At 45.3% G+C, this 21,488-nt stretch overlaps 1 protein-coding gene across 1 annotated transcript; it reads right to left on the reverse strand.

Moving 5' to 3' along the window:
* Window positions 1–16,164: 16,164 nt before the first annotated feature.
* LOC141155567 (olfactory receptor 2AP1-like) lies at window positions 16,165–17,097 on the reverse strand. The gene has a single exon (XM_073642436.1). It carries the CDS (start codon window positions 17,095–17,097, stop codon window positions 16,165–16,167), a length of 933 nt encoding a protein of 310 aa, XP_073498537.1.
* Between the last annotated feature and the right edge of the window lie 4,391 nt (window positions 17,098–21,488).

Raw genomic sequence — 21,488 nt, forward strand, 5'->3', positions numbered from 1 at the left:
GTGTGCGACAATGCTGCAAACCTGGGTGCGGCTCTTCGCCGGGGCAATGTCACACACGTGCCTTGTATGGCTCACGTGTTGAACCTGGTTGTCCAGCAATTTTTAGCCCACTACCCCAGACTAGATGGCATTCTGCAGAGGGCACGGTTGCTGTGTGCTCACTTCCGCCGTTCGCATCCCACAGTTCAACGACTTACATATCTACAGAAGTCATTGGGCCTGCCAGTTCACCGGCTGAAATGCGATGTGCCGACACGGTGGAATTCAACTCTGCACATGTTGCAGCGACTGTGGCAGCACCGACAAGCCCTGGTGCAATACGTTCTGATGTACAGCCTGGGCCAACGAGATCCAGAGGTGGGGCAAATCACGCTACAGGAGTGGTCTCGGATCAGGGACCTATGAAGTTGACGCGCCCCCCTGGGCTGTGGGGTACCTGGCGCCGGGCCGGTAGATGCTGAGTGTTGTAGTCACTGTGGCGGCAACCCGGTCCGTGACCCAGGGCGGTCAATCCAAGGGTAATTTGTATATATGGGTTTCATAATGTCCGACTACGCCACCTGTGGAGTGCGGCCAAAGGGGCCGCCGCTGCGGAACAGTTCTCTGAAGTTGGTGGTTTTGCAGCAATGGTATTATTACTCACCACAGGAAGAGTGTAGCTTCAGGGCAGTGTGGGTGAATGATGGTGGTTGTAGTGCAGGGAGTCAGTAATGAACACAGAGTCCGTGTGATGCAGTCCCAAGATCTTTACTCACAGTTGTTGCAGTCCAGATTACAGGTACCAGAGCAATCTCCACCGTCGTGCTGTGTGTACTCAGTGAGGGGCTCAGTACACCCCCAGATAGCTCCGGAGTACTTAGCAGGACCCCCTTCTGTGTGTCCTTTCTCTGGCCTTCTCCCTGCATCTCACACCTAGTGACACTTCTAACCGGTATCCTCGGGCCTTGGCGGGCGACGTGTGTTCCGTCCCCTGGGTCCTATGTGGCTACCTTCTTAGTGAGACTGGTGTGTACTTTGGCCTGCAGTAAATGAAATGCTGCAGTCTCCGGTTTCTAGTTGAGCCTTGCTGTTTCTCCGCTAGTTGAGGGACCGGTTCCCCTTATCTGGCCTGACCCCTCTACCTCCTGGTAGCAGCGGGTGTACGGGTGGCCTTCTGCATGGCCCATACCCCTAGGGTCCCTTCGGTTCCTGGAGCCTTCCTGCTCCCACTCCTCTCTTCTCTCCTTCAGTCCTTGGCCTCCCAGGCTAGGCCAGCCTCTGGAGCAGAGCTCATGCAGAGCCTCTGCTCCTGTCACTTCTCCTCTGACTGGCTTGCTCTTTCTAAGATGGCTTCCTATTTATACTCTCTCTGTCATGTGCTCCCCTAAGCTGCTTTCTCCACCCACACCCACTACATAGGACCCTCCCACCAGCTAGGGACCTGGGACTGTGCTCTCCCTTAGGAGCAATCTCGCTCTACTCCCACTGCAGGTATGTGTTGGATGCAGGTGTTAGGGTTCCGAGCCATACTCCTTCCTTACCTGAGGGTGAGATACCACACCTCTGGGTGAGATGCAGTACCTCTGTGGCGACTGAACCCTCAGGGGCGCCACACACCCTTCTGCACAGTTTTGAAATGGCGAAGAAGATGTTTAGTGCTGACGACGATGCCATTATCAGCATGACTATTCTGGTGATTTACATGCTGGAGCACACATTAAACAGAATTCAGAGTCAGGTGGTGGGACAAGAGGAGGTGGAGGAAGTAGAGGAGGAGTCGTATGCGGAAGGGATAACATCTCCAAGGTCCAGACGGTCGGCAGCACCAAGGCGGCAGGCATGGGAGGGTGGGGGAGAGGGATTAACCAGGGCGCATGGTAGCAGCCAAACTGTTGAGGAAGGTGCAGGAGCTGAGGAAGAAGTGGAGGACGAACTGGCGATGGGCATGTAAGACTCATCAGATGAGGGAGACCTTGATCACATTTCTGTTGTGCGAGATTGGGGGGAGAGGGCAGAGGTAGGAAGCATGATTCTTACCTCGCTACCAACACAACAAGGACTTGGTCCTCCTGGATGCGCAAGACACATGAGTGCCTTCTTGCTGCACTACCTGCAACATGACCCTCGGATTGTCAGAATTCGAAGTAATCCCGACTACTGGGTTGCCACACTCTTAGATCCCCGGTACAAAAGTAAATTTGCCAAAATAATTCCTGCCATAGAAAGGGATTCACGCATGCAGGAGTATCAGCAGAGGCTGTTGCAGAATCTTACATGTGCTTTTCCACAAAACACCAGTGGTGCACGTAGTGAATCTCACAGTTCTCACTTGCCAACCGTGGGACTGTCGAGTCTTCATCACTCAAAGCATAACAGTAACACAGTATCTGCTAGTAACAGCAATTTTGTGGAATCGTTTCACCACTTTTTTAGACCATCCTTTGCAAGGCCACAGGAGACAAGAAGTCTGACACATAGTCAACGCCTAAGAGAGGATGGTACAGGAGTATCTCCAAGTGAACATCGAAGCTATGCCTGTGTCACTGGACCCTTGCTCATTTTCGGCTTCCCATCTGGAAAAATGGCCGGAGCTCGCCACTCACGCCTTGGAGATCTTGTCATGCCCTGCAGCCAGTGTTCTCTCTGAACGTGTGTTCAGCGCTGCTGGTGCTGTGCTGACAGATAAGAGCACGCGGCTGTCCACTGAGAATGTAGACAAACTCACGTTCATAAAGATGAACAAATCATGGATCCGCAACGACTTTTCTACCCCTGTGTCATCCTGGGGAGACTAAAAGCTTGAGGATTTGGTAAAATCACCTCACCAACCGTTTTAAGCAACTCTGGGGCAATTGATGCCACTTAAGTGGTGTCTGTGCCATAATTTTTGGAAAAAATGGAGACTCTTTTTGGAGTCCCCTTGCTGTGTTTTGCGTGACGTTGGCATCGTCAATTCCAGGTGGGTTGGGTCGCTCACCCCCCCCCCTTTTAACTGTAAGAAACTACATACACTATGGCTTGGGGTAACAAAGATGGCTGAGTCTGAAGAGTTGTTTACTCAGAGGTCTGCTCCAAAGCTTCAGTGTCTGCTAGTCAGCATAGAATTTTTAACTGCATCTAGCCTAGGCAATAGTCTGGGCGTAATAGCCCAGCTGCGAAGCAAGCTGCACCGCCTGTGTATCTAATAAGAATTTTTAAATGCATCTAGCCTAGGCAGACTGTGGGGACCCCCAACCAAACCCAGACTCTCAGCCCCCCTACCGCCCCATTTTCCTTGACAATACAATAATGTAACTCTTACAACTGGATGGGTGAGGATCGGTGACAGCTTTATTAACTCTTTATACTCATTCCATTAGAAAGGCATTTTATTTTTAAAATAATTCAGCTTGTTGCAGCATGCCCTGGGTCTCCACACCGGCAAGTTGGCCAACAAGTGTAGCTCTCCAACATGTCCTTTCTATTTCCAGGCCACGGAGGATCCTGCGTACTCGTATGCAGGACTCTGACCCGGATCCATCACTCTTAACACTTGTTCCACTCCGTCCTGGAGTCCTGACAGGAATATGTCCAGTCCAATATCCAGTAAGTGAACACAGTCGGGCCGTATGAGGCCTGCTTTATCTCCTTCCAGTTGTCGGTGTTGTATCTCTACACCGCCTCTGTCTCTTCTAAATTTTGCCATCCGAATATTTATTACCCGCCTTGTCCGTTCGATGGCCGTGATGTCTCGTGCACCTTGCCATACCGCTATCGGCACAATCTCTGACCATACTATAGTTAGTTTTGTGAAAAATTCTCTGAAGCGCTCAGTGTTTAGTTTCATTATTGCCATTAGTTATGCTCTCTTGTGATGACCTAGGTCATTTCCCTGGGCCTGTATAACTAAGATGACCGGACCTCTTGCCTCTCTCCCTACCTTGATTACCTCCATTAGTACCTGTGGCCATAGCAGGCCTCTAATACCTCTCCAGTTGAAATATGTGTTATGAAACTCTAATTTCCTCCCGCCTGGGCGGACTTGCGCCCTTTTTTCTGCCCAATATATATGAGTGGCCTGTCACCCACACTGTTGGCTTAGCGTCACCTGTAAAAGAGACAAACCACGTTAGGATAACAAGTCAGTTCTTATGTATCTCGCCAAACATGTGGATCGCCATCTCCCTATCCTCTGAACTTCCATTTCTGACAGTCCTGCTCTTGCTGCTTCCGTGGCCACGCCTATGCGGAATGAGTGTGTCCCTTAATCTTTGGGGTGGTTCCCTGCCGATGTTATGCATTTATTAAATATAGCTTGGAACTGGTATCTTGATAATGGCGTTCCATTAATGTGTGATAGGAAGAAATTACTTTGTGATCTGACGGTTATATATGTTTTTACTATTGTTACCCGACTCAGTGTACCATTTGTGGGTTGTAGAAGTACCCAAGTGCCCCTGCCCGCTGGAACCGTTTTCGATTGCCATATGCGTAGACGTATTGCATTATTGGCTATGACTACGTCCTGGTGTAATAAGCCTCCACTGGTGGTAATTTTGGATTGAGGGACTAATTCGTTTATGCATAGTGCCCCGAAGAAGGCGATCGCAAATGCAGTAGACAGTAGTGTTGCTTCAAATTGTGAGTGTCATGTTAATGGTGTTAGGGATATGATGTGAGAAATCAGTTTTAGTGACACGGGACGGTACGTCTACACTCCTGACTTGGCTGACCCCTTTTCCACCGTTTTATGGATTGTTTGATGATGAATCTCTTTGTCACATCTCCGCAATTCAGTAGTTGGAAGTGAAATGCTACTTCGGTCAGACACCGCTGCGCTGACGCCCCTGATATGCCCCTCATCATTAGCTGGTGGAGAAATTCTATGGTGACTTGTAATCTGGCTTGTTCACATTGGTCAACCTGTCTGCCTGCTACTAGTCATGTCCACTCTTCCCATGCCTTACCGTATGCTTGCCACGTCGACGGGGCAACTGACACTCTGATTAATGGCATCAACTATTCGCCACTAGATCCCATAGGGAGAATGAGCAACTGTTGCCCGATGGGTGGGCGTTGGGGAGGAGCTCTGCGAAATCTGCCAATTGAATTGTGATAAAGCGTTAGCAGCAGCTTTAGACCCCTCAGCATCGTGGCTAGTGCGGACCCGTGTATTGTGTTTTAGGCACAGGAATGCTAGCCTGCGTAGACGGGAGAGTTGATGATGCCATCTTATTAATGCAGTGCGCTAGGCTGGTGTTTTTTGTTATGAAGCGTATATTTTGTTAGCCAGGAGCGCTCCCCATATTTCTATTGCTACCACTATTGGGAAGAAAAAAATTTTTCCGGGCTAGATGCAGCTAAAAATTATTATTAATTTCAAAGCTGGTGGAGCTTAGTATAGATGGCCTAATACAATGAGTACCACACACTGCTACTATGCCCAAAATTATTTTCCAGGCAAGATGCAGCTAAAAATTATTAGTAATTTGAAAGCTGGTGGAGCTTAGTATAGATGGCCTAATTGAATGAGTACCACACACTGCTAATATGCCCAAAATTAGTTTACAGGCAAGATGCAGCTAAAAATTATTATTAATTTGCAACCTGGTCGAGGTTAGTATAGATGGACTAATAGAACAAGTCCCACACACTGATACAAGCCAAAGCCCAAATATTTTTTCAGAGCTAGATGCAGATAAAAATTATTTTGAATTTGCAACCTGGGGGAGGTTAGTATAGATGGACTAATAGAACAAGTCCCACACACTGCTACAAGCCGAAATATTTTTTCAGAGCTAGATGCAAAAAAAAATTATATTGAATTTGCAACCTGGTGGAGGTTAGTATAGATGGACTAATAGAACAAGTCCCACACACTGCTACAAGACGAAATATTTTTTCAGAGCTAGATGCAGAAAAAAATTATATTGAATTTGCAACCTGGTGGAGGTTAGTATAGATGGACTAATAGAACAAGTCCCACACACTGCTACAAGCCGAAATATTTTTTCAGAGCTAGATGCAGATAAAAATTATTTTGAATTTGCAACCTGGTGGAGGTTAGTATAGATCAGGGGTCTCAAACACGCGGCCCGCGGGCCGCATGCGGCCACTGAGGCTGCTTTATGCGGCCCGCAGGCACAGACCCCTTGACGATCCCGACCTGGTCCAGGAGGAGCCGCCGACAGCAGCGCTGAATTGCCACACAGAGACCGTCTCCCAGCACTGCATTTCCAATGCCAGCCGCTGGCCAATCAGAGGCCAGCAGCTGATATCTGCGTGTCGGCGCGAGTATGACGTCATTGCCATATGCAGATGTCAGCTGCTGGCCTCTGATTGGCCGGCGGCTGACATTGAAAATGCTGTGCTGGGAGACAGTCTCTGTGCGGCAATGCAGCGCTGCTGTCGGCGGCTCCTCCTGGACCAGGTCGGGATCGTCAAGGGGTCGGACTCTGTGGTGCCTGCGGGCCACATCTGCAGGAAGGCTGCCGAGGGAACGGAGGACAGGTGAGAATCATCTTTTTTTTTTCTATTTTATGTGTGTGAAGAACAGCACAGGGGGCACAGAGCCACAAGATGGGGACCTGGATGGGGCACAGAGCCACAAGATGGGGACCTGGATGGGGCACAGAGCCACAAGATGGGGACCTGGATGGGGCACAGAGCCGCAAGATGGGGACCTGGATGGGGCACAGAGCCCCAAGATGGGGACCTGGATGGGGCACATTAGTACAATATGGGCGCCAGGATGGGGCACGTTGCCACAAGATGGGGACCTGGATGGGGCACAGAGCCACAAGATGGGGACCTGGATGGGGCACAGAGCCACAAGATGGGGCCCTGGATGGGGCACAGAGCCACAAGATGGGGACCTGGATGGGGCACAGAGCCACAAGATGGGGACCTGGATGGGGCACAGAGCCACAAGATGGGGACCTGGATGGGGCACAGAGCCACAAGATGGGGACCTGGATGGGGCACAGAGCCACAAGATGGGGACCTGGATGGGGCACAGAGCCACAAGATGGGGACCAGAGCCACAAGATGGGGACCTGGATGGGGAACATTGCCACAGGATGGGGACCTGGATGGGGAACATAGCCACAGGATGGGGACCTGGATGGGGCACATTAGTACAAGATGGGGACCATTACTACAAGATGTTTTCCATTATTACTATATGATGCTAATTGTAAGACAATATTACTGTATGTGGCCAATTGGGGGAAATAAAATTGTAAAAAAAATAAAAAATAAAATAAAGCATGAAAAAATATTGGGCACTAAAAATGCTGTTTTATATGTAAACTAAAGTAAACACAAAAAAGTGCACGTTTATTATCACCACATCCATAACGACCCAAGCCATAAAAAAATAAACACGGCAAAAATGTTCAAAAGGTGTATACAAAAAAAATGGTTTCACTAAAAATGTCACATTGAACAAAGAATGCGGCCCCCCAAATTCAAATTTTTTCCATGTGCGGCCCATATACCCAGCCGAGTTTGAGACCCCTGGTATAGATGGACTAATAGAACAAGTCCCACACACTGCTACAAGCCGAAATATTTTTTCAGAGCTAGATGCAGAAAAAAATTATATTGAATTTGCAACCTGGTGGAGGTTAGTATAGATGGACTAATAGAACAAGTCCCACACACTGCTACAAGCCGAAGCCCAAATATTTTTTCAGAGCTAGATGCAGATAAAAATTATTTTGAGTTTGCAACCTGGTGGAGGTTAGTATAGATGGACTAATAGAATGATGCTATGCCCAAAAGGTTTTACTTCACGAGGTGCAGTAAAAAAATTTGTATTCTATACACAGGTGGTGTAGCTTGCAACACAGATAGGCTACTCCACTGACTAACACACTCTGCAATAGGCCAAAAAGGATTAGCTTTGCTAGATTTAGCCAAATTCTGTGAAAAAAACTTGCACAGCACTAAAACAGACCTGCTGTAATACTATTGTAGGAACTCGAGGATTCTGATAGCGTGGGGCAATGAACAAGCAGAGACGGGTTTCTTTAATGCAAATAATATATTTGTGCAACAGCAATAACACCCAAAAACAATATACAGATAACCCGTAGTGACATACAATGAAATAAGTCCAGCGATATTAAGTCTTTGGAACCTATATAGCAAGTCTGCAATGTTCTTACGACGGAGTCCTCACACAAATGTGATCAAAAGGAAAGTCTAACAGACTGGTGACGTGGCCACAGGGAAGTCCAAGAACAAGTTCACAAGTTAATCCTAGATGAGGCGTAGATTCAGGGAAGTCCAGAAACAAGTTCACATTTAAGTAATAATCCAGTAAATAGTTCCAGCAGCCCTCACCGGAGGGAGTGAACGAAGGGTTAAACAACAACACAGTTCAGAAACACAGTTCTTACCGGGTGGAGTGAGGCAGGGTTAAATTCCAAAGTCAACAGGTTAATGATAACACGTGAGTGTAGCTTACATAGGCAGAGAATGTCCAGAGCCACAGGGTGAAGATTAACCTGGTAAATACACACGAGATCTGGGAGATAATAGTAGGACAAGGCAGCTTGACTGAAGGGAAGCAGAAGCAGAATACTCCAGCAAGCAAGCCAGCACCTGAGCCGGGTTTTAAACAAACGAATAGGAAGTAGAGCATACAAAAACAGCAAACTCCATCTTAACAAAGGGCAAAATCATTCACAAGGTTACCTAGAAAACCCGGAATACTGACACCTGCCTGGCAAAAAGTGATAGGAACTGATGCAACCTAGCCCTCAAAAGGACTGCAATTACAATTAGTCTTTACTCCCAACGTATCTATTTAAGAGCACAGACCTGTCTGATAAAAGTCATAGGAAATTATGTAACCTAGTCCTTAAAAGGACTGCAATTACAACTATTCCCTACTCCCAAGCTATCTGTAGATTTGTGCGAAAATTGGCTTGAAATTAACAAAGTATAGTGCACACAGCAATAGCGGTGCCGTCTAACACGCAGCTGCAGCAGTGAGAAAATGGTGGCGACGGGGAAAATGGCTTGGTCTTATAGGGCAAGGACATGTGACATACACTGCCAATGACACATGCCCTTGCTTGTGTGAAAAGTTCGCTCCGTGTGTGCGCTGCTGATAGGCTGACAGATTGCACCTCCCCACTGTAAATGTGGGAAAGAGAAAAAAAATGGAGATTTTCATTATTTATGCAGAGATCCATCCCTGCCCCTCCCCCCGCCCCGCTGTACACTCAAACTGCGTATTAAGATTAATTTTCAGCATTACTGAGAAAAATCCAGTTATGATTTTGGTGCACGAATAGTTATCGAACATAATCTCGAACAGACAAATTTTTTTCAAATTGTTCGTGTTCGCCGAATGGCTCGGACACGGCCCAAAACAGCTCGAATTTGAGATTGGCGAACAGTTCGAGTCGAACACCGCTCATCTCTAGTTTTTAATTGGAGGAGACTGATGGACAGGTCTGGTCACATGCTCCTGCATAAACAGACATTTTGTGAACAGGAGAGCTGTTCACATAGTATAAGTAATACATGATCTCATCCTAAGTGTGACATTGTATTTTAACAAAAGTGATGGGGAAATAATAGACACAAGGGTCAGCACCTTTAAGAAAAGGGATCATGGCTAGACCACCATGGAGTATTTTAGTGGACCCTGGACTTCCTGTCTATAGGTGTTGGCCCTGATTGCATCTCAGAGATTCCCTGGTGCACGATCAAGGTGTTCTTTTTCCACTCAATCTCTCTTTGTATGCCCAAATGAACAGTGATCACAATATAAAATGACATAAACGCCATCCTACTAAAACAAACTCTATGTATTAGTATCTATTCCGACATCAAACATATTTCTCTAGCCCCAGGACTTAGGTACCTTCTCCTGATCCAATATTGATTCCTTGGACAACATCCAGCAGAAGTTATATTAGGCTTCTGTGATTTGATGTCTTATTCCAGAGAAATCCATGCTTTTAATATGTAAATGAGCTGTTCAGATCTATGGGAAGGAGATAGATCTCCCCAAAAATCAGTTTCCAGAGCTTATAGGGGGCACTACCAGTATGAGACATGTAGAAAAGGAGAGCAGACTGTCAGTCATTATGTGACTCACACTGGTAACCCTACTAGTTATGAGCGAGTATGTTCTGTTAACCCTTTCGGCAAGCATGCTTGGGTGCTCAATGAGTATCTTCAGTGTGCTCAGGTATTATGTTTGAGTCACGTCGTTCACATGATTTGCGACTGTTTGACAGCTTTAATATATGTGAGGAATACCTAAGAAACAGTAATTCCTCACATGTATTAAAGCTGTCAGACAGTCTCAAATCATGCACACAGGAGTGATTCAAACATAACACCGAGCACGCTGAAGATACTCGGTGAGCACCCGAACATGCTCGCCGAAAGGGTCAACATAACACCCGAGCACGCTGAAGATACTCTGAAAACTCCCGAGCATGCTCGTAAATCTCGAGTAATGAGCATGCTCGCTCATCACTAAACCCTACATTTCATTTACAAAGAGCTCCGGAAGCAGATTCTCATGGAGATCTATGTCTGGCACAGATCTCAACAGCTCATTTACATGTTATGAAAAACGTGGATTTCTCTGGAATAAGACATCAAATATGAAGGTATCATTTTATTCAACTTCCCATGACCTGCATGTCCATATAGACGGCTTAGGAGGGTGGATCCTACTGAAAGATTCCCCTTAAAGAGGTTGTTTGATGAAAAAAACGTTATCATGTTTCCTCAGGACAGGCAACAACTTACTGATTTGAGCAGCGTTACCGCTGAGCCCAGAATTGATAGGCAAAACAGGAAATTCTTATTTCCAATAGGGCATTTTTATTTGTATTACAATATGGAGCGGCAGGTAGGATGTCCGGCTGCAGCTCTCCTAATTCTCTGTGGGGTAGCTGGAAAAAGCCTATAGTAGCACTCGGCACCCCATAGGAAGTGAATGGAGTGGTGGTCGAGCATGCACATTACCCCGTTCTCCCACTTGAATTGTGTCCTAGAGGTTGTATGGTCCCCACGATCAGTAAGTTACCGCTTGCTCTGTGGATAGGTGATATCTTGTTTTCACCAAACAATCCCTTCAAAATTAACTTGTCTGTTGCTTGCAGAAAAAAAGTCTCTATTGCCCCAACGTGTGTCACACAATTTACATACATAGGAATCCAGATTTTCCCCCTATTTCACAATCAAAAATACCAGAATGGGACAAATTGCCCTTGTCGATTATGGTCTGCATCAGTCTCATTTATATGATTTTGATGTAAAAAATTGTGTAAGTTCTTTTGCAATCTCTAATACACAGCAGTTCAACACACTACACCTGGAGACAGGAGTTTTCCAAAAATGGAAAACCCCTTTACCTGATTGTGACCATGTTACTTCACCAAAGGGTGGCTGAAAAAAAGAAATTCTTGACCAGCTGATATTTCAAAATTAAATGGGCTGTGTGAGCAAGAAACCCCTTCTGTATCACATAAGCAGAAAATTCTACAAAGAGAGAAGCAATTTCTCCAAGTTGAAGATAAACACTCGTAGGCAGAGATATGAAACTCCTGCTGGTCGCTATGTGTCTGACAGCCATTGCTGCCAATGGTGCACTTAATTTTTGGACGGTCAGGGATTATCATTTATTATCTATATTCCTGCTTGTCCATTAAATATATAACAATTCTGCGGTTTAAAATTCTGATTTACTGTTGAAGATCAAATATTCATATGTCCAGATTTGTTTTTAGTCCATGTAAAGTGACCCTAGGGTGTACTTACTTTTTAACATAACTGTAATTAGCAAAATACATATAAAATATTTAAAAAATATTAATAGTATGTTATAAAGGATTTTTGTATTGTGAAGCCCAGCTGTGCTTGGTATCACAACTCCTTGAAGGGTGTATTGATGGATTCCTCCACAAGAGGCCCCCATAACCATTCACACATCTCCACCTTCCACCTCAGACCACCAGAGGGAGCCCGTTAGGGGGTATAAAAGGGAAGATGGAGCCAGGCAGCAGTCAGTCTAAGTGAGAGTCTAAGTAGGAGTACAATCTGGTTTAGCAGTGAGTCCAGTGCAGTCTGAGAAGAGTTACCTCAGAGGACAAAAGCCTGTTCCAGCTCCTGCAATTGCTATCCTGCAGTGGAGCTTATCCAGATCAAGACTCCGTGTATCTCAGAGAGGTGAGCTTGAGGTGTGCCGGTGCCATAAGATCGGTGAAGCGCGGCAAGCTGCCATTAGTGTGAGTAGCCTATTGTGGGCCCGAGTAGGCCGAAGGCAAGTAGAGAGAGTTAGTTCATAGGGGGCAGAGGAGCTTAACTAGCTCACCCCGAAGAAGCAGTCACCGGACACCGGGTCCGAAGCTTACCGGGATCTCCATGACCCAGTAAGATAAACCAGAATCCCTGGAGAACTACAAGTCCCAGGATCGCTAAGGTGCTGATACGTACCAGAGCCAGGAGACACATAGGCCCCATTGGTCAGGAGCGTGCACTCCAAGAGAAGGCCCTACCACAAGGTCAGCCAGCGCAGGACAGAGACAAAGTTAGGCCTAGCTCTAGGCAGGTCAGAAACTTACTACGCAGAGGCAAGAAACAGGAGGCCCAAAACCCGCTCATTGGGGAGGATCCGGACATACACCCTTCACCCTACAGTGCTCCGGGGAGTGCCTGAATTTCCATCAGTAAAAAGGTACTGAAGTGACTATTGTGTCTGTCCCTGTTCTTGCTCTGACCCGGCGGAGTCTCTTCGTCCTGCTTTCCCCGTTCATACACTGCCCTGAGGCCTAGCTCCACCTGTGGGGAGCTATACCATCCAGCTGCCTTATCACCAGCCTCAGTGGACTGCGCAGCGCTGGCGATCATCACCAGAAGCCACAGGTGGCGTCACAAACTCTTTTATAAACTTAACAAATCACCAACCCCTTTTTAAAGGAGAGGCCCAGGGTACGGGCCCGGGAGCCGACCATCGCGACAACCCTAAAGGCCAGGCTAAAGGCCCGGGTACCGAGTCATCCCCATCTCCCCCTGGGCTAGTCAGTATGATATTTTATTTGTATTGCTAATTGGATAATTGACTTATTTGCATGGAGGAGCGTATAAAAGGACAAGGGTTACACATTATATCTTTAGCAAAATCAGTAATGGACAGAACCTGGGATAAAACGAAATTAGCAAATGCCCTACAGTAATTGAAGAAATTATAATAGTACATGTAAATAACATAGGGTACTTAGTTGACACTGTAACGGCCTGGGTGGTAGAACCACTGTGCCATTACTCAAGGAGAACCTGGAGGGACGTGACTAGGGACCTCACCAAGTCTGACCTCTGAAGCACAGCGGCTGATGACACAGCGATCCGAGGAGAGACAAGGGAGGCGGGATCAGGTGCTACTCCGAGACTGACCTCGGGTGGATGGCAGCTGACCCCCAAGGGACAGGAAGCAGGAACAGCCAGGGAAGGTAGATTGGCTGACACCGCTAGTATAGTGACTGGCACGCCAGAAACACGGGCTGGCAGAATCAGGCTGACACGGCTGAAGTACAGGCAGGCTGTTGTTGCTGGGCACGGCTGATATACAGGCAGTCTGGTGTTGGTGGGCATGGCTGATGTACAGGCAGGCAGGTGCTGGTGGGCACAACTGAAGCAGAGGCAGGTATAAAGGAATACGAGCACTGGGACCTGAGAACTAACATGACTGTTAGGAGCAAACTTGCTATGTAGCTCAGGCACCTCCATGCTGGAGGAGGTGTCTAAAATATTAAGTGTCCTCCATCTATTGGCTGGGGACACTCTAGGATGGTGTGCGTGGCCCCTTTAAGGGACGGGGCGCATGCGAGCACCTTAAGCACAGTGCCCGGGGATTTGCGCGCCATGCGTGCACCCTGGGCGGTTCCTGACCTGGAAGGAGGAGGAAGTGCGGGACTGGGGCCATGGCGGTGAGTGGTGGAAGAGGGACAGCGTGTAGAGACGCCAGCGCTACAGTCACTATTTTAATCAAAAGAGCGTAAAAGCCATCCCACCACGACAAGGTGTACCAAGCAGAATGTTCCCTAACTCTTGTAGCTCAGCTTGTTACATGTCAACAAGCCTCAATAAATGGGGGCAGAGCAGGACTCAGACTTGATTGTTTCAACACCTGCCCGTGGAAAGATATATAGGCAAAAAAAAATTATGTACGGTAACTCAACCATGTCTGAGCATTAGGTAACAAACTGATCTTTCAGGATTTTGTGATAGAGAGCAGAATTCATGGTTCCATCCATAACGATGTGTTAGGAGGGCGGTTGCAGACAACTTTATTAAAATGGAACGCAACCGACCCCGGGGTCCGCGATGCAGACAGGAGGGCTGCTGCCGAACACTTTCCGGGTGGAAAGTAAAGTAACCAACTTAAATGTTAAACCCTTCCTTGTTTCAGCACACAGGAACGGGTATAGCGGTTCGCTCTATCTCCGTTAACTGCACGGGAGAAGAGTGACCAGGATAGCACTCACTTATCTGAAGAACCACTCCGAGTTAATGCACACGGAGCGGGTTTCAGCGGTTCACACAATCTCCAAGAACCGCAGGGAGTCGTGCGACCGGAGGGAAAGCAGTAGCCCTGTCTTCGATACAGGCGCTACGCTGTAGGGATTGGCGCTAAGATGCGTGTGTGACTACGCGACGGGTACACGCGCCTCCAGCCGGCGTGCCACCGGACTGAAGGGTACTACTCCACGTGGCTGAGAGGCGATAGCCGTGGAAAGGGTGTCTGCAGACTGCTCGAGGTGTTAGGCGACCCCTTTGGCTGAGCTAGGCTGCAAGACGTAGCTACCTGCCTAAACAAATCTAAGCCTGCCTGAGTGACCTGTGCTAATCAGCCAAGCTAACTCTGGCATCGGTAGGTCACGGATAGAGCAACTAGAGAGCACGTGGAATACACTTGTCCACACAACGGCAACACTTGCAAAATGATCTGAGCGCGTCGCCATGTTTGTGGGTGGGCCTTTTAAAGACTAAGCCCTGCCCACCGACGCGCCACTGGTGACATTACCCGTTGACCAATCAGGCGATGCCAGGTCACCGGGTCAGGTGGGTGCCAACCCACCAATCATGATCCGCCAGGTCACGGACATGCTCAGTTCGGCAAATCCTGGACTTAGATTCCACAAGCCCTGTCTCCTTCTGCAACCCAGGCTTAACATTGCTAGGCACAACAACCTGGGAGATAAACAGTGCTCACGGACCTGCTAGGCGTTGAGGCTGACGGTGATGCTGAGCATCATCAGCCCTGGCTGGACTGAAATGAGAGACCACAGAAGGTCCTGGACCCATTTCAAATCCAGCACCAGACTGATGCCTAACACAATGAGTCATCTTAGTCCTGCAGAAGCAAAGCAGCCCCAAACCATCACCACCAACATCTAGATTGTGTTATCATATTATATGCATTTTTCTCAGCTCTCGTGAAGAGGATTCTCTAAGACCAGGTCTCGGTGGGCACACGGATCCCGGGTGTTGTTGCAACAGCAGGAAGGCGCGTATGGAGTGAGGACCTGAAGCACTGGAGGCCGAGGGCATACAGGACACAGAGGCAGACCAGGAGTAGGTAATGGTTCACAGAGAAAGAAACAGAACAAAGAGTCTTATTACTAATCCACAGGTATCTTTCTTGGTGGGCCTTATATAGACCTAGGCAGACAATCACATGGGAGCATGTTGAGCCACTTTTAAAACCTGGTGTGGAGCACAGTAGAGGGTAGCTGCCATAGGGGAAGGTGATAAAGCCCTGGTAAGCAGAGACAGTGCATAGCAGTTTGACTTATGGTGGAATACAGTGTTAGCTTTATGCCCGATGTAACGGAATAGATCACTTCTAAAATGTTCCACCTTTTTAACGCATTAATCCACAGAACATTATCCCAAAATTCTTTGGGGTCATTTAATTATTATTTTGGCAAATACAAGACAAGTCTTAAACCTATGTGTAGTAATCCTGTTACTGCAGCCTAGGTCCTGATACTTTACATTGATCAACGTTAATGTTTTGCTTTTTTTATTTCCCTGAACTCTTTTTGAACTTTTAACAATATGATTTTTAAAGTAGCTTTGAGTTTTAATGTTTTCTATTTAGATTTGTAAAAAAAAATGTAATCCTATGCATTTTGTAACATCAGCATGCATTCAAGACCAAATCCCTTAAATAAATATATTACAACAAGACGTCCTTCTTCTCCTTAGAACATTTTTTATGTCTTCATTTTTCAAGCTGTAGATCAGTGGATTGATCAGAGGAACTACAACAGTGTTGATCAACATATATAGTTTTTGGTAGTTTATATTGCTTGGCACCAAATATTGGATAATATTAATTGTATAGAGAAGGATGACAATAGTGAGGTGTGAGGAGCATGTGTAGAAGGCCTTAGATCTGCCCGTGGTGGTACGGATCTTCATGATTGCAATTATTATAAAAATATAGGGCACAAACGTGAGAAGAAATGGGAAAATAGTGAAAACAAACCATCCTTCAATGAAGAGTAACATATCCAATACAGAGGTATCACTGCAAGTCATCTTCATTAGAAGGATGATGTCACAGAGGAAGTGGTTGATTTCAATGGAGGAATAACATGAGAAGCTTGATAATAACCAAGCTAGAGGACTTACGAAAAGAAAGCCTAAGACCCAGCACAGAGAAGCCAATGCAATACATGTCTTCTGATTCATAACCAATTGGTACCTCAACGGTATACAAATGGCCACATAACGATCATAGCTCATGGCAGTCAGTATGTACAACTCATGAATTGTGAAGGATCCATCCATGAAGGTTTGTGTCATGCACCCATGGAATGAAACTGTTTTATCCCCTGTCATAAAACTGGTGAAGATCTTATGTAGCATGGCGGTGGTGAAAAAGACATCAATAATGGACAGGTTGGCCAATAGGAAGTACATGGGAGTGTGGAGATGACGTTCCAAGCAGATTAGTATCAGAATCATCACGTTTCCTCCAAAAATGATTAGATAGACAATCAGAACTACAATGAAGACCATGATTTGTAGCTTTGGGGTATCCGAGAATCCTATCAGGATAAAATATTCAATGATGGTCTTATTCTTGTACATCTGAAGGGCAAATTTCTAAAACCCAAAAAGAACCTATTATGAGTAGATCAGTTATTAGTCAGTCTAAGGTAGCATGAGAATAAATATTAATCTACACAATGTAATCTACTATACATACAGATAAGGAACTCAGTTATGATTCGACCATAGATGATCATATGGTGAAGGCATCGGTGATATTGCCAAAGACGGGAATTTCAGAGCTAAATGTGTCAAGATTGGCATAACCCAAGACAAAACAAAATGAACATATTCCCTGCTGTAAGTAAATAATTAAAAGCAATAGTGCATATATATAATGTAGGGTACATAGTAACACACAGTTTTTGATCAAAAAAAGCGCAAAAGCCATTCCACCAGCATCAAGGTGTACCACAATAGGGATGGTTGTAATCTCTAGTTTTAAAACCGTACCATGTGTTGAAGTGACGTCAATGTGAATAAGGGCAGAGCAGGACTGGGTCCCAAATGGATACCGAGCAAATGGGAAGCTATATAAACATCATGTCCAGCTCAAAGAAAGGGAGGCCACATCATTCCCTGCACTAAATGGAGAAATCTGAAACGTGACCGAAAAAAATCAACTGGAGTATAAGTTGGTATGCATGCAAAATATAGGTGCATGTTCACACTGGCCATTAAACAGACAAAACCCAAGACAGAAACAAAATGAACATATACCCTGCTGTAAGTAAATAAGTAAAAGTAATAGTGCATATAAATAACATTGGGTACTTAGCAAACACCGTTTTTGATTAAGAAAAAGCGTAAAAACCATCCCACCAACGTCAAGGTGTACCACAACAGAGATGGTCCCACCCTACGCTATTCATGTGCACTATTGCTTTTACTTATTTACTTACAGCAGGGTATATGTTCATTTTGTCTCTGTCTTAGGTTTTGTCTGTTTAATGGCCAGTGTGAACATGCTCCTATTTTGCATGCATACCAACTTATTCTCTAGTTCATTTTTTTTCGGCTAGGTTTCAAGATTGTGTAGGTGTCTTGTCAGTCTATTGTGGTTGTTGAAGCCATTATCATGTACCATCACGTATTTTTAAAAGACAAACACAACCTATAGCAGCTGCTTTGTGTCTCAGTAACTATAAGGAGTAAGTTTAGTCATAACCATTAAAGCAAGATAGCAGAATGAATGAATATCACTGTCGGACCAAGGTAAGAAAAGTAAGTGTAGAGGAGAAACCAAAATAATAATAATACCCCGTATAGTGATGGAGCTGGGCCCAATACAACAGGTCTGTGCAAAGACGGACATACAATTTCTTGCAACCTGTGCCCAAGCAGTCAGGGGCCAATTCTACAGGTGGAATTGTGCATTATGATGAGCTATTGGATTGCGAAAGGGCCCATATATTGTTCTTGCATGAGGTCCTCTTCTGTCTGTGTCCACCCCTTGGCTTTAGGGAATGCCGATATAGCAGTGTGCCCAATGTCCTGTTTACCAAGTGGGCATAAAAGCCAATCTTTCAAGAAAAATTACAGTAATTATTAAATGCACATACAGTAATAAGCCCTGCTTCCAATTTTACATCAAAAATATGATGGCAGCTTAAAAATGTGAAGTTTTATTATTTATGCCCTCCATATCACTAACCTGTTAAACACAATCACAGTGTAAAGCTGGATTTTGTGTGAGTTGCACCCTGTTCCTGAGAATGGTCAAACCAAGGAAAAATTCTTGATGGCCCTGGCTAGCAGTTTCATGAAACAGGAATACAATATATTTCAGCATTATATTGTAAGTTAATAAACCTTTTTAACTACTAATGCTCAGTTGCTTGACTGATTTTTAAACTTGGGTAGATGACCCCATCCCTTTGGGCTCCTAAGTGGCGGACTGAAGGCCATTACCCCATTTGCATTAGCTATAATCCATTACTGTACGTTTCTCATGTCCCTACCCAAAATTAAAGGAAATGCTCCCATTAGGGTCATCCCAATGTAATGTAGAGCTCAAGTCAACATAATGACAGTACTGACCTGAAAGGTCATTACCATCAAGTAAGACAAAGCTTTCATATCTTTCTAAACCATAGTGGACACATTGGCAACACTAAAGAAATTCCACATTGCTATAAATCTAATGTAAACTTGAAGAACAGGAAAGTTTGTTTAAAAGGCGACCTGCCTCCCCAGTATGGGATAATATAGGCATCAGTTTTACATTTGTGTATCTGTAAGACCATTATGACTAGGTAGAACCACTGTGCAGAAGACCTGCTGTACATGATCTTCTATACATTTTTTCTATGTTTCATCTCCATCATCACCTACTGTTTCTACCATCTTTCCTTTGAGAGTAAATAAACATTCACAAAAATGTTTTCTATTTTTTTGTCCCCATAAATTAATCTACTGGGGGTTCGTGTCCTTGTTGCTCAAGAAACCATGAGAAGTTGGCAGCTTAGGAGACACAACTCACAGTTCCTGCTGAAACGTGCGCGCAAGTTTTTTTTTTGAATGATCAGTGGAGGTCTCAAGACTCGGACCCGCACTGATCTGTTTGCAATTAAAGGGACGAAAATACATAAAAAGCATTTGAAAATGAATTTTGATACTCTCATATATAAAGCTTTAATAGGCAGTAGATACCCCAATTCTGAGAGGTGTCACTTACTATGTGAGAGGTCAAAGAAACCCAAGAAAAGACAAGAGATTAAGAGACGGGAGATGCCCTTGACAGCTAGTTCTCTTTCAATCAAGTTAGTGCAGATAGCATACAAATATATATACTGTGTATATACTAGTTACTAAAGTTAATGAGGTCCCCAGGCTGCTGAATTGGGCAGATGGAATACATTTACTCATTAGTAGATGTCATTATTGTCATCGCTCACATACACGGGTGTAATGACAGCGAGCACATGATTGAGGATCACTTCCAATATTTTAGTACATGTCAAACTTTATACTTATATGATTTATTAAATGATGGGACAAGACTGTACTCACATGAGATCCATTTTTTTCTCTTTTGTTACATTTTAAATCCAGTATAAAAACCTACAAACTATTCAGGATCAGTAGTCCACTAAAAGTAATCTAGAGTTTACAGTGGGGTCCAACATTCTTGAACCTCATCTATTAACCAGAGTAGAGAGTGGCTACAATGGCCATATTCCACTCTGGAGGACCTGGCACGTCCCTCGTATATTACACTGACCGGTCATTTATTCCAACAGAAATGGTGTAATACCTCATTTGGTGGCTCTGTGGGCGAATTCTACTTTTGTTGCCAGGTTTACCAACAGATTACAATTGATCACTGGATATCCTAAAATTAAGATACAATATGGACAAAAATATGTGCCCCCTCCACATTTCCCTACAGGAGCTTTTCTGATCTCTGATTCTATATTCATACATATTAATATGGAGTCGGCCCTTCTGCAGATATAACCTCCCGCTCTTCTGCAAAGAATTTCTAAAACATTTCGGTGGACTCTGCGGGAATTTCATTTCATCCAGAAGTTTGAAGTCAAACACCGATATTGGGTAGAGGCCTGGCTCACAATCTGCACTATAGTTGTTGGATGGGGCTGAGGTCCGGGCTCTGTGCAGCCGCTCATGTCCTTCTCACCAAACTCTCTCTTCCATGTCTGTATGGAGCTTTTGCACTGGGCACAGTCATAAGGAGCAGAAAAGGGCCTTCCCCAAACTGTTCGCAGGCAGGTAACATTCTCCTGGCATTCGGTCCAATGTTAAATTCATATGCACCATTGACCAGTTGTGCTGAAATCGACAGGGCCTCCCACCAGGTCCAAAAGCAATACAGAAGTTTAGAAAAGCTGAGCCACCAAAACAGCAAATTCTTGGTAAAAAAAAATTGTTCTTTATTCCATAAAGGATATGGAATAAATATCACTAAAGGGACATGTCAGTAAAGGCAGATGGCATGGTGAGAGGCCGGATGTTATACACCAGAAGCGATGGGACTGGATGTTATAAACCGGGGGTAATGGGGCTGAATGAAAAAATGGAATTCACTAATTAAGATGTGAGTATCGATACTCTTGTCTATATCTGAGTATGTCATTATGGGGCACTTTGTTGATATATTATATAAAAAGAAAGTAATGGACATTTTTACAATTCAAAATTAAAGGACTGAAAATTATGTTTTGATCCATTTAGTCCTTCATACCACACGGAAGTATGTTATTTAGCTGCACAGAAGATGTCGCAAAAGGGGGGCCCCTCGACTGGCAAATTTGCCTCACCGACATCTCACACTGTATGTTCTGTATGTGACTGCAGACTTGTGAATCCCCACAGTGCGCACAGTGTGCATTGTCAGGATTCACCAGTGCCGGCTCCAGGAGCAGACAGTCATGTGACCGTAAGTATGAGATTTGCATACTTCCATCCAC

This window comes from Phyllobates terribilis, unplaced genomic scaffold, assembly GCF_046119375.1.
Source record: "Phyllobates terribilis strain yellow unplaced genomic scaffold, ASM4611937v1 Scaffold_7__3_contigs__length_470593459, whole genome shotgun sequence".
Classification (NCBI taxonomy): Eukaryota; Metazoa; Chordata; class Amphibia; order Anura; family Dendrobatidae; genus Phyllobates; species Phyllobates terribilis.

What these genes read in the sequence shown, in the direction of transcription:
- LOC141155567 (XM_073642436.1), bottom strand. Translation starts at nt 17,097, where the DNA reads ATGTACAAGAATAAGACCATCATTGAATATTTTATCCTGATAGGATTC.